Source organism: Vulpes vulpes, chromosome 10, assembly GCF_048418805.1.
Source record: "Vulpes vulpes isolate BD-2025 chromosome 10, VulVul3, whole genome shotgun sequence".
Taxonomy (NCBI): domain Eukaryota; kingdom Metazoa; phylum Chordata; class Mammalia; order Carnivora; family Canidae; genus Vulpes; species Vulpes vulpes.
In genome coordinates this window covers 38,121,633-38,135,998 of record NC_132789.1, presented here as the reverse complement: position 1 = coordinate 38,135,998, position 14,366 = coordinate 38,121,633, and the positions used below count along the sequence as shown (strand labels likewise).

Below are 14,366 nucleotides of genomic sequence, written 5' to 3'. Positions count from 1 at the left end.
CTAAAGCTCTGCACAAAAATATCACACCATTTTCTTTTGCCCCTAAAGCCTCGAATGATCTTTCCATTTTCCAGATCCCCACCAGCACCCTGTGGCAATCAGTCCTCACAATCGTGTTTTCAACCCTGTCCTCCAGAGCCTCAGATGCTTGAAAATGCCAGGACAGCTCCTCTGTCCTCCCTCTACCCCTCCTGCCACTCAGCTGCCCATTATCTAAATCCCTAGACCCTTTTTGGAGGACTAGCAACAGACCAGGTATACTTCACACGGTCTCCACTATTAGAGGAGGGATTATGGGTGAAGAACATGGGACTCTGAGAGGCTAAGGGACTTAGGAGCAGATAAAGAGGCTACAAGACTCAGGTGTGTTGACACCAAGTGTGTGCTCCATGTTTTCTCCCCTGCTCTGGTCTCACACCCCAGCTTCCAGAAGGAGTCTTTTGCTGATGCTGTCCTGTTCAGCTGACTGCCCAGCTCAGCTTTCCTCTTGGTGCCCATGGCGCTGATGGGATCACGGATCATCAGCCTGGTGTATTCCCAGTATCAAAGAATAGCATAGTGGGCAAGTCCAACAGCCGCGCTTAAACATGGGGCTGTGAAGTTCTCGGAGGGGTTACCCAAGATCACACAGCAAATCAGGGACAGAGTTAGGACCAGCCCTTTGCTCTTCTGATTTCCAGACTCGTTTCTCTTATACTTTTTTTTGTGACATGTTTTATATTTTGCCAAATGTCTTTTTTTTAAAGATTTTATTTATTTATGAGAGACACACAAAGAGAGGCAGAGACATAGAGGGAGAAGCAGACTCCTCATAGGAGCCGGATGCGGACTTGATCCCTGGACTGGGATCATGCTCTGAGCCAAAGGCAGAGGCTCATCCCTTGAGCCACCCAGGGGTCCCCATATTTTGTCAAATCTTGGCATACAGACTCTCATATGCTCCTTGCCATTGCTCTGTATCATGGATGTTTCCTTTCTAACAGATGTGATGACTGAGGCCCACAGAAGCAAAGGGACTTTCCTAAGATCACACAGCTAGGTAAGTGATAACCATGGGACATTTAGAAAGAGCTGAATTTAAAAATGTGGCATGGGATAGTAATGGTAAGGATTCAGCAGAAAATCCCACACGTGTCCAAGCACAGAAGACACAGGGGGACCTGGAAGTAGCAAGTCAGGAGCCAGACTCATGCTCCTGGTAGCTCAGGGCTGTGAGGTCTCTTCTTTGCTGCCCTGTGTGTCTGATCTTTATCATTTCTGCAAGGCCTCCACTTTTCTTCCCTATTGCACCAGCTTCTCTGTGACTTTAGTTATCACCACACTGACTCCAGGTCGTTGGTACCTCAGGCACCCACACGTCACTGACATAGACATTGACAGTGTCACCATTTTGAATTCTCAACAGAGAATTGTCCTCCAGACTGGGGCAGGTGTACACCCTTGGTACAATTCAGCAGTGGCCAGGTGTTGGCTTGGTCCCCTGCTGCCAACGTGGTTACCTAATGCCTCGCCTTCTATGGGTGAGCTAGGTTTCCAGAGAAGGACCTGTGGGTAGCCAGGCATCCTATATTCTATTATTGGTATGAATCCAGATCTCCTGATTTATTTCCCAGTGCCACAGCTGCCCTCTCTGTCTTTCCCTTTGCATCCCACTCAACAAAGGTTTGATGGAATTGGTGCAGGCTACCATGCAAGGTGCTATGTGCGTGACTCAGCTTCTGTCACCTCTGACCTTCCTCCCCTAAGGCCAAGGACAGAACAGGAAGTACTTGTCTCCTTGATAGGCAGACCACCATGCAGAGCCTTGGCAAGGAGAACCACAGCTCTGTGTTTGAGTTCATCCTCCTGGGCTTCTCCAGTGACTCACAGGTCAGAATATCCCTGTTCTCCTTCTTCCTTCTCCTCTACCTCATCACTCTTCTGGGAAATGGACTCATTGTGACCCTGATCTACCTGGACTCACACCTCCACACACCCATGTACTACTTTCTCAGTGTCCTCTCTTTGGTGGACATGAGTTATGTCACTACCACCATGCCCCAGATGTTGATTAATATGGTGTGTCCAAAGAAAACCATCTCTTGGGGAGGTTGTGTAGCCCAGATGTTTATCTTCTTGGTCTTGGGCATTGCTGAGTGTGTCCTCTATGCCATTATGGCCTATGACAGGTATGTGGCCATTTGCTTTCCCCTTCATTATCCCCTTCTCATGAGCCGCCCCATTTGTATCAAGATGGTCACAGGTTGTTGGACCATTAGCATAGCTGGCGCCCTGATCTACACTGTCTTCACCATGCATCTGCCTTATTGTGGTCCCCACAAGATAAACCACTTCTTCTGTGAGGTCCCTGCCGTCTTGAAGTTGGCCTGTGCAGATACATCTTTCAATGACCGCTTGGACTTCATCTTGGGATTCATCCTACTCTTGGTCCCATTCTCCCTCATCCTGGCCTCCTATGTCAGAATCTTTGCCTCCATCTTAAGAATCCACTCATCCCAAGGGAGGCTCAAGTCTTTCTCCACATGTGCTTCCCACATCACTGTGGTTATCATGTTCTATGGGCCAGCCATGATCATGTACATGAGGCCCGGCTCCTGGTATGACCCAGAGCGGGACAAGAAGCTAGCACTGTTCTACAATGTTGTCTCTGCCTTCCTCAACCCCATCATCTACAGCCTCCGGAACAAAGATGTAAAAGGGGCCTTTCTGAATGTACTCGGTAACAGAAGGACAGCTCAGTGACCCAGGATGCTTCAGACTTGTCGAGAGTCTTGGTGAGGTTCATTTGGTATCATATATCAGTTCTAACCAACCTGAGCCTTTCTGGGGTGTGAGCAACCAAGTTAGAGATGGCTCTGTGGCTACCCCTAAACTGAAAGTCTCTATTGGCTGCCACCCTCCCAATGACTCAGTTGAGTGTCAAGAGCAAAGACTTTCTTCCCCAGTAAGTATGTCATGGTTCAAGGCCATTGCTTTATTGCTTTTCCTGGTTCTCTCCTCACCTCTGGAAGTTTGTCAGGTCAGTCTGATCACAGCAAATGTGTCAATATGCACACATGCTTTTTTTCTACAGTGTGAGGGATTTGGGGGTGAAAATGACGTAAATAGTAGATAGGTCATGCAGTAAACAGTCTTTACATGTGCTTACAAGTAAGAATTAGCATTGCTTTTTGCTCCAGGAGCTGTAAATTCCAAGCTAGAACTATTTTAGACACATCTATGTAACCATGTGGCTAACAATGGATTTGGTTTGGACTCAGCTTGAGATACTAACTCTCCCCTGATTTTGCTATTTAAATCTCACTTTTATTTTGAGAAAATAAATACTATATATATTCATAAATAAAAAGAGATGTATATGTATATATCTGTATGCTCTTATCTATCTCTATATAGAGAGAAAGACAAGGAAAGAAAGACAGAGACAGGTACTCACAGAGAGAAATAACACAAAGATCTCATTTTTCCATTTCCCCAGATAAACACTTGTTAATATTTTACCATATTTGGTCTGAACCTTTTGTTCTTTTTTTTAAAAAAAGGATTAAATAATTACAGATACCATTGAAGTGCCCTTTGAATATTCCCAGCTCCTCTGAATCAATCACTACTATTAAACTGAAGTCTATTCTGTGTAGTTTTAAACTTTCACTTACAATCATACCCATAAGCAACACAGAATTGTTCTTATGGGTTTGAAAGTTTATAATGGTAGCATGATGTCTGCATTTTTCTGAAAAAATTGCAACTCAACATCATGTTTTTGACATCTACTCATTTGATATACACAAGCCTAACACATTCTCTGTAGTGAGCATTTGAATACACCACACCTCATTTACCTAACTCTTTTATTTTTAAAAAAAAAAGATTTTATTTTTTATTCGAGAGAGAGAGAGAGGCAGAGACACAGGCAGAGGGAGAAGCAGGCTCCATGCAGAGAGCCCAATGTGGGACTTGACCCCAGGACTCCAGGATCATGCCCTGAGCCGAAGGCAGGCGCTACACTTCTGAGCCACCCAGGGATGCCCTCTTTTTTTTTTTTTTAAAGAGAGACAGTGCCTGTACAAGTGGGAGGGGGGAAGGGGCAGAAGGAGAGGGAGAGAGAGAATCTTTATTTTCTTTTGTTTCGGTTTTGTTTATAGAAAGGGAGCAGGAGAAGGGCAGAGGAAGAGAGAAAGAATCTCCAGCAAACTCCCCAGTGAGCACAGAGTCTGATATGGGGTTCAATCCTAGGACCTGAGCCAAAATCAAGAATGAAGGCTTAACCAACTGAGCCACCCAGGCGCCCCATAAAGTTGCTTTCTTTGCCCAAATTTTTACTTTTTTTTTTTTTAAAGTAGGCTCCTCGCCCAGCAGGGAGCCCAGTGCAGGGCTTGAACTCATAACCCACCTGAGCTGGATCAAGAGTCAGATGTTTACCAGACTGGGCCACCCAAGAGCCCTTCATTCACAATTCTTTATTGTCAAACATTTATTTACAATTTTCACTATTTAAATGATTCTGCAACAAATGTCTTTGAACATTTCTCCTCATAGAAGGGTTTTTTCCCCCTAGGATTTATGTGTAGCAATAGACTTGGCGGGTGCAGAATCAAAGAAATTTCAAATTTACTAGGTACTCCTAAATTGTTCTTCCAAGTAATTATGCTGATATACCCCTCTAGTTCTCATCAACACTTGACATTATTGCTCTATCTCAAGCATTCTAAAATTGCTACCTATCTCATAAATAGATTTTTGTTTCATCTGTAATTCCCTGATTGCTAGTGAATTTAGCATTTTTTCATAAGATTCTTGTAGTATTGTATAGTGAACTAGGCTCAGAAGCCAGTCTCCTTTGTTCTAATCCCAGCCCTATCTTTTACTAACTCAGTGATAACGGTCAAGGTACATAACTTCTCTGAGTCTCGGTTTCCTTATCTGTTAACAAAAAGAAAATAGCATAGACCTCAGGAGGTTGTTGGAAGGACTACATGAGATAATACATGGAAAGCATTTGTTGTAGTGAAAAACAAACTGTAAATGTCCAATGAATAGAGATATCGTTTGCTTTTTCTTTTCTTGATTTGCCATTTATTATATATTTTGGATCTTCTTTGTTTATTACATATATTGAGAATATCTTCTCTCAGTTTATTGCCTGTTTTCTTTATTGCAAAAGTAGTATATGTTTATTCTTAAACTTTTAGAACACAGATGCAAACAAAACGAAGAAAATGAAAATTATCCATCACCTTAGACTTGGAGATAATTACTGCTAACAATTTCAGCATCTACATTTTAGGGTTTAAAAGATTTTTAAATTGTTTTTATTAATATTTTAAAAGAAAAACAATACAATTATTAAACTATTATGTGTTTTTATGATTTCTTAAATGTTTTAAGCACTCAATTTTTTAAAGTCAGATTCTCACTTTATTTTTTAGTAGAGTTGACACACAATGTAGTTTCAAGTGTTCAACATAGTGATTCAGATCTCAATACATTATGCTATGCTCACCACAAGTGTAGCTACCACCTGTCACCATACAATGCTGTTATAATATCATTGACTATATTCTCTGTGCCGTGACTTTTATTCTCATGACTTATTCAGTCCATAAGTGGAAGCTTGTATCTCCCACTCTTCTTTAGCCATTCTGACCTTCTTCTTACCTCCCTACTCCCTGGCAAACATCAGTTTGTTCTCTTTATTTATAGATCTGATTCTACTTTTTCTTTGTTTATTCTTTTTTTTTTTTTAGATTCCAAATTTGAGTGAATCATATGGCATTTGTCTTTCTCAGTCTGACCTATTTCACTTAGTATAATACCCTCTAGGTGGTCCTTCTGTGAAGCCACAAATGGCAAGAGTTCATCTTTTTTTATGGCTATGTAATGATTTTTTAAAAAGAGATTATTTATGTATTCATGAGAGACACACACACAGAGAGGCAGAGACACAGGCAGAGGGAGAATCAGGCTCCATGCAGAGAGCCAATGTGGGACTTGATCCCAGGACTCCAGGATCACGCCCTGGACTGAAGGCAGGCACCAAACCGCTGGGATTCCCTATGTAATGATTTTTAAATTGAATTGTACAATATGTATTCTTCTGTTACTTGACTTATTCACTCAATAATGGGTTTTGACATTTACTATGTTGATTTGTTTTTGCTGCTAGAGAGTATTCTTTTCTTTTGATGAATAGAATAATCACTTTCAATAAATAGAATTTTTAATAAACTTATGAATCTTTTCCTTTATGGTTTTTCTTAAATGAACATGTGTCAAAGATTTCACTGAGCTCATTAATTCATGAAGGAACCAGTAAGATGTTAGGATTGGTTCAAAGGAGAATTTGACTTACAGAAATTTATATTCTCTGTCAGACAAATTTCATTTGTGTTTATATGAATAGGAATTATTTGCATTATCATAGACAGAAATAATTTGTCTTGCTACCAGTTTTCTAGAACTTAACAGTTTTACCTGCAGAGATATAATATATCCAAGGTAATAGAAAGTCAGTTAAAATAGTACATCCTTATAAAGTCAGATAATCCTCAGAGGGTCTGCTAGACAACATCTAGCACTGTACCAAGAGGGCACTGAGAAATCTTAGAAATCTTCTTACAATATCCACCCTTGTAATCTTAAATAATCTTCAACAATTATTCTTGATTTAAAAAAAAAAAACTGGTCTCATTATGTCTGGCCTCACTGTTTGTATCAGTGTAGTAGGAGTGTTTGTCATATGGACCATCTCTGGTTTTCTTTGCAAATCTAGAGACACGCAGTATTGAGTCATTTTGAAAGCCACAGAATTAACTTCTGCCTGGAAGTTTCCATATGGAATCTCAAGTTGGACTTTTTAAATGCTCTATTATTTATTATACTGAGCTGGAAAACAAATCCCAAGAAATCCTGTCCTTCATATTTTTTTCTTCTTAAGGATTTTATTTATTTATTCATGAAAGATATACAGAGAGAGTCAGAGACACAGGCAGAGGAAGAGGCAGGCTTCCCATGTGGAGCCCTATGTAGAACTTGATCCCAGAACCCTGGGATTGTCACCTGAACCAAAGGCAGATGCTCAACACCTGAGCCACCCAGGCATCCCTCTGTCCTTCATATTTTACCCACAGTACCCATAAATTTGGGTGAATTCCTCATCTATCAAGGCTCCAAAATTTACTTAACTTTTCCTGCTGGCCAGTGGGTGATATTTCTTACCATCTATAAGGTTGGGACCTTGTAAGCTAAATACTAAGTCACTTTTTCCAGGAAAGCTTTGTAGAGATTGAATTTACAAGTAAAGTCAACTCAACCCTTGCTACTTAATAATATTCAGCATGCCTGATTAAAAGGTATTAACTCTCGAATATAGTCTTTGTGAAACAATCAAGTTGACCAAGTATATCCCAGTTAGATAAAAGACATAATTATTGAATGTGTGCTAATAAACGAAGAGACTAATTTAAGTGGTAAGTTAGTAACAATCAGGTGTCAGTTAAAAATGTTTCACTCCAATTCCAAAAAAACCTGGCTCTACTAAATCGAGCATTAGAGGCAGCTTCAGGGGAAAGAGAAAGGGCTTTCTCCTAACTCCAAAAAACCCCGAATATGAAAAACAATAGCAACAATGATCCAAACAAATAACCTCATTGGTTGATTCACCTCTATGGGAGTACTCTTGCTCTGCTGAATCTTGGGCTAGCCATGCCTATCACGGAGTCACGTGATTGTTGGCAGGCATCAGTTCCCTGGTACATTGGCCAGTGACCACTCTCTGGTCCTTGACACCTGGACTTCTCCCTAGGGCAGCTCACAACACACCAACTTACTTCACTAGAGCAAGAAATTGAGTCAGAGAGAGAGAAAGTTCAAGCAAAATGGAAGTCAGTCTTTTATTACCAAATCTCAGAATATCTCATTGTTGTTGCCCTATTTTATTCATGAAAGGGAAAATGCAAGGTCCCACCCACCACCCGCCCTCCTCCCCTTGCACCACCCCTAGTTCGTTTCGCAGAGTTAGGAGACTTTATGTTCTGTCTCCCTTTCTCATATTTACTTTTTTTTTATAATAAATTTATTTTTCATGGTGTTCAATTTACCAACATACAGAATAACACCCAGTGCACATCCCGTCAAGTGCCCCCCTCAGTGCCCGTCACCCATTCACCCCCACCCTCCACCCTCTTCCCCTTCAACCACCCCTAGATCGTTTCCCAGAGTTAGGAGTCTTATGTTCTGTCTCCCTTTCTCATATTTCCCACACGTTTCTTCTCCCTTCCCTTTTATTCCCTTTCACTATTATTTATATTCCCCAAATGAATGATAATATACAATGTTTGTCCTTCTCCGATTGACTTGCTTCACTCAGCATAATACACTCCAGTTCCATCCACGTCGATGCAAATGGTGGGTATTTGTCGTTTTTAATGGCTGAGTAATATTCCTTTGTATACATAGACCACATCTTCTTTAACCATTCACCTTTCAATGGACACCAAGGCTCGTTTCACACTTTGGCTATTGTGGACATTGCTGCTAGAAACATCAGGGTGCAGGTGTCCCGGCGTTTCATTGCATCTGAGTCTTTGGGGTAAATCCCCAACAGAGCAACTGCTGGGTTGTAGGGCAGGTCTATTTTTACCTCTTGGGGAACCTCCGCACAGTTTTCCAGAGTGGCTGCACCAGTTCACATTCCCACCAACAGTGTAAGAGGGTTCCCTTTTCTCCGCATCCTCTCCAACATTTGTGGTTTCCTGCCTTGTTAATTTTCCCCATTCTCACTGGTGTGAGGTGGTATCTCATTGTGGTTTTGATTTATATTTCCCTGATGGCAAGTGATGCAGAGCATTTTCTCAAGTGCGTGTTGGCCATGTCTATGTCTTCCTCTGTGAGATTTCTGTTCATGTCTTTTGCCCATTTCATGATTGGATTGCTTGTTTCTTTGGTGTTGAGTTTAAGAAGTTCTTTATAGATCTTGGAAACTAGCCCTTTATCTGATATATCATTTGCAAATATCTTCTCCCATTCTGTAGGTTGTCTTTGAGTTTTGTTGACTGTATCCTTTGCTGTGCAAAAGCTTCTTATCTTGATGAAGTCCCAATAGTTCATTTTTGCTTTTGTTTCTTTTGCCTTCGTGGATGTATCTTGCAAGAAGTTACTGTGGCCAAGTTCAAAAAGGGGGTTGCCTGTCTTCTCCTCTAGGATTTTGATGGACTCTTGTCTCACATTTAGATCTCTCATCCATTTTGAGTTTATCTTTGTGTATGGTGCAAGAGAGTGGTCCAGTTTCATTCTTCTGCATGTGGATGTCCAATCTCCCCAGCACCATCTATTGACGAGACTGTCTTTCTTCCAATGGATAGTCTTTCCTCCTTTATCGAATATTAGTTGACCATACAGTTCAGGGTCCACTTCTGGGTTCTCTATTCTGTTCTGTCGCGCACGGAGGAGATGCACCGGCTCACGGAGAACGTGTACAAGACCATCATGGAGCAGTTCAACCCCAGCCTCCGGAACTTCATTGCCATGGGGAAGAACTATGAGAAGGCCCTGGCAGGTGTGACCTACGCGGCCAAAGGCTATTTCGACGCCCTCGTGAAGATGGGCGAGCTAGCCAGCGAGAGCCAGGGCTCCAAGGAACTCGGAGACGTTCTCTTTCAGATGGCGGAAGTCCACCGGCAGATTCAGAATCAGCTGGAAGAGATGCTCAAGTCGTTCCACAATGAGCTGCTCACACAGCTGGAGCAGAAGGTGGAGCTGGACTCCAGGTACCTGAGTGCCGCGTTGAAGAAATACCAGACGGAGCAAAGGAGCAAGGGTGACGCGCTGGACAAGTGCCAGGCCGAGCTGAAGAAACTCCGCAAGAAGAGCCAGGGGAGCAAGAACCCGCAGAAGTACTCGGACAAGGAGCTGCAGTACATCGACGCCATCAGCAACAAGCAGGGCGAGCTGGAGAACTACGTGTCGGACGGCTACAAGACGGCCCTGACCGAGGAGAGGAGGAGGTTCTGCTTCCTGGTGGAGAAGCAGTGCGCCGTGGCCAAGAACTCGGCCGCCTACCACTCCAAGGGCAAGGAGCTGCTGGCACAGAAGCTGCCGCTATGGCAGCAGGCCTGCGCCGACCCCAACAAGATCCCAGACCGCGCGGTGCAGCTGATGCAGCAGATGGCCAGCAGCAACGGCTCCGTCCTCCCCAGCGCCCTGTCGGCCTCCAAGTCCAGCCTGGTCATCTCAGACCCCATCCCGGGGGCCAAGCCCCTGCCGGTGCCCCCCGAGCTGGCCCCGTTTGTGGGGCGGCTGTCTGCCCAGGAGAGCACACCCGTCATGAATGGCGTCTCGGGCCCAGATGGCGAAGACTACAGCCCCTGGGCCGACCGCAAGGCCGCCCAGCCCAAGACCTCGTCTCCTCCACAGTCACAGAGCAAGCTGAGCGACTCCTACTCCAACACGCTCCCCGTGCGCAAGAGCGTGGCTCCGAAGAACAGCTACGCGGCCACCGAGAACAAGACCCTACCGCGCTCCAGCTCCATGGCGGCTGGCCTGGAGCGCAACGGCCGCATGCGAGTGAAAGCCATCTTCTCCCACGCGGCCGGGGACAACAGCACCCTGCTGAGCTTCAAGGAGGGAGACCTCATCACCCTGCTGGTGCCTGAGGCCCGGGACGGCTGGCACTACGGCGAGAGCGAGAAGACCAAAATGCGGGGCTGGTTTCCCTTCTCCTACACCCGGGTTCTGGACGGCGACGGCGGTGACAGATTGCACATGAGCCTGCAGCAGGGAAAGAGCAGCAGCACGGGGAACCTCCTGGACAAGGAGGACCTGGCCCTCCCGCCCCCCTATGTGTCTGTTTTTGTGCAAGTACCACACTGTCTTGATGACCACAGCTTTGTAGTACAACCTGAAATCTGGCATTGTGATGCCCCCAGATATGGTTTTCTTTTTTAAAATTCCCCTGGCTATTCGGGGTCTTTTCTGATTCCACACAAATCTTAAAATAATTTGTTCTAATTCTCTGAAGAAAGTCCGTGGTATTTTGATCGGGATTGCATTAAACGTGTAAATTGCCCTGGGTAACATTGACATTTTCACAATATTAATTCTGCCAATCCATGAGCATGGAATATTTTTCCATCTCTTTGTGTCTTCCTCAATTTCTTTCAGAAGTGTTCTATAGTTTTTAGGGTCTAGATCCTTTACCTCTATGGTTAGGTTTATGCCTAGGTATCTTATGCTTTTGGGTGCACTTGTAAATGGGATTGACTCCTTCATTTCTCTTTCTTCAGTCTCATTGTTAGTGTATAGAAATGCCATTGATTTCTGGGCATTGATTTTGCATCCTGCCACGCTACCAAATTGCTGTATGAGTTCTAGCAATCTTGGGGTGGAGGCTTTTGGGTTTTCTCTGTAGAGTATCATGTCATTGGTGAAGAGGGAGAGTTTGACTTCTTCTTTGCCAATTTGAATGCCTTAATGTTTTTTTGTTGTCTGATTGCTGAGGCGAGGACTTCCAGTACTATGTTGAATAGCAGTGGTGAGAGTGGACATCCTTGTCTTGTTCCTGATCTTAGGGGAAAGGCTCCCAGTGCTTCCCCATTGAGAATGATATTTGCTGTGGCCTTTTCGTAGATGGCTTTTAAGATGTCGAGGAAAGTTCCCTCTATCCCTACACTTTGAAGAGTTTTGATCAGGAATGGATGCTGTATTTTGTCAAATGCTTTCTCTGCATCTAGTGAGAGTATCATATGGTTTTTGGTTTTTCTCTTGCTGATATGATGAATCACATTGATGGTTTTACGAGTGTTGAACCAGCCTTGTGTCCCGGGGATAAATCCTACTTGGTCATGTTGAATAATTTTCTTAATGTATTGTTGGATCCTATTGGCTAGTATCTTGTTGAGAATTTTTGCATCCATGTTCATCAGGGATATTAGTCTGTAATTCTCCTTTTTGGTGGGGTCTTTGTCTGGTTTCGGAATTAAGGTGATGCTGGCCTCATAGAACGAATTTGGAAGTACTCCATCTTTTTCTATCTTTCCAAATAGCTTTAGCAGAAGAGGTATGATTTCTTCTTAAAAGGTTTGATAGAATTCCCCTGGGAAGCCATCTGGCCCTGGACTCTTGTGTCTTCGGAGGTTTTTGATGACTGCTTCAGTTTCCTCCCTGGTTATTGGCCTCTTCAGGTTTTCTATCTCTTCCTGTTCCAGTTTTGGTAGTTTGTGGCTTTCCAGGAATGCGTCCATTTCTTCTAGATTGCCTAATTTATTGGCGTAGAGCTGTTCATAATATGTTTTTAAAATCGTTTGTATTTCCTTGGTGTTGGTAGTGATCTCTCCTTTCTCATTCATGATTTTATTAATTTGAGTCTTCTCTCTCTTCTTTTTAATAAGGTTGGCTAATGGTTTATGTATCTTATTAGTTCTTTCAAAGAACCAACTCCTGGTTCTGTTGATCTGTTCCACAGTTCTTCTGGTCTTGATTTTGTTCAGTTCTGCTTGAACCTTAATTAAGTCTTTTCTTCTGCTTGGTGTAGGATCTCTCCGCTGTTTTTCCTCTAGCTCCTTTATGTGTAAGGTGAGCTTTTGTATTTGAGTTCTTTCCAGTTTTTGAATGGATGCTTGTATTGCGATGTATTTTCCCCTTAGGACTGCTTTGCTGCATCCCAAAGATTTTGAAAGCTTGTATCTTCATTCTCATTAGTTTCCATGAATCTTTTTCATTCTTCCTTAATTTCCTGGTTGACCCTTTCATCTTTTAGCAGGATGGTCCTTAATCTCCACGTGTTTGAGGTCCTTCCAAACTTCTTGTTGTGATTTAGTTCTAATTTCAAGGCATTATGGTTTGAGAATATTCAGGGGACGATCCCCATCTTTTGGTATTGGTTCAGACCCGATTTGTGACCCAGTATGTGGTCTCTTCTGGAGAAAGTTCCATGTGCACTTGAGAAGAATGTGTATTCAGTTGAGTTTGGATGAATGTAAAGTTTTGTAGATATCTGTGAAATCCATCTGGTCCAGTGTATCATTTAAAGCTCTTGTTTCTTTGGAGGTGTTGTGCTTAGAAGACCTATCGAGGGTAGAAAGAGCTAGATTGAAGTCCCCAAATATAAGTGTTTTATTATCTAAGTATTTCCTCACTTTGGTTATTAATTGGTTTAAATACTTGGCAGCTCCCAAATTCGGGGCATATATATTGAGGATTATTAAGTCCTCTTGTTGGATAGATCCTTTAAGTATGAGATAGTGTCCCTCTTCATCTCTCACTACAGTCTTCGGGGTAAATTTTAGTTTATCTGATATAAGGATGGCTACCCCTGCTTTCTTTTGAGGACCATTTGAATGGTAAATGGTTCTCCAACCTTTTATTTTCAGGCTGTGGTCTCCTTCTGTCTAAAATGAGTCTTTTGTAGACGGCAAATAGATGGATCCTGCTTTTTTATCCAGTCTGAAACCCTGTGCCTTTTGATGGGGTCATTAAGCCCGTTCTCGTTCAGAGTTACTATTGACAGATACGAGTTTAGTGTCATCATGATATCTATTCAGTCCTTGTTTTTGTGGATTGTTCCACTGAACTTCTTAAAGTGGAATTTTAAGAGTCCCCCTTAAAATTTCTTGCAGAGCTGGTTTGGAGGTTACATATTCTTTCAGTTCCTGCCTGTCTTGGAAACTCTTTAGCTCTCCTTCCATTTTGAATGAGAGCCTTGCTGGATACAGTATTCTTGGTTGCATGTTCTTCTCATTTAGGACCCTGAATATATCCTGCCAGCCCTTTCTGGCCTGCCAGATCTCTGTGGAGAGGTCTGCTGTTACCCTAATATTCCTCCCCATAAAAGTCAGGGTTTTTTTTTCTCTTGCTGCTTTAAGGATCTTCTCCTTATCTTTGGAATTTGCAAGCTTCACTATTAAATGTCGAGGTGTTGAACGGTTTTTGTTGATTTTAGGGGGGGATCTCTCTATTTCCTGGATCTGAATGCCTGTTTCCCTTCCCAGATTGGGAAAGTTTTCAGCTAGGATTTGTTCAAATACATATTCTGGCCCTCTGTCCCTTTCGGCGCCCTCAGGAACCCCAATTAAACGTAGGTTTTTCTTCCTCAGGCTGTCATTTATTTCCCTTAATCTATCCTCATGGTCTTTTAATTGCCTGTCTCTTTTTTCCTCAGTTTCCCTCTTTGCCATCACCTTGTCTTCTATGTCACTCACTCGTTCTTCCACCTCGTTAAGCCTCGTCGTTAGGACTTCTAGCTTGGATTGCATCTCATTTAATTGATTTTTAATTTCTGCCTGATTGGATCTAAATTCTGCAGTCATGAAGTCTCTTGAGTCCTTTATGGTTTTTTCTAGAGCCACCAGTAGCTGTATACTAGTGCTTCT

The 14,366-nt window shown here is 42.9% G+C and overlaps 1 protein-coding gene and 1 pseudogene across 1 annotated transcript; both read left to right on the top strand.

Moving 5' to 3' along the window:
• The first annotated feature begins 1,794 nt into the window (after positions 1 to 1,794).
• Positions 1,795 to 2,742, top strand: LOC112908231 (olfactory receptor 2A12-like). The gene has a single exon (XM_025983699.2). It carries the CDS (start codon positions 1,795 to 1,797, stop codon positions 2,740 to 2,742), a length of 948 nt encoding a protein of 315 aa, XP_025839484.1.
• A 6,696-nt stretch (positions 2,743 to 9,438) lies between these two features.
• Positions 9,439 to 12,569, top strand: LOC140594097 (BAR/IMD domain-containing adapter protein 2 pseudogene; annotated as a pseudogene).
• The last annotated feature ends 1,797 nt before the right edge of the window (positions 12,570 to 14,366 follow it).

Coding starts and splice junctions, on each gene's coding strand:
- LOC112908231 (XM_025983699.2), top strand. CDS start 1,795: ATGCAGAGCCTTGGCAAGGAGAACCACAGCTCTGTGTTTGAGTTCATC.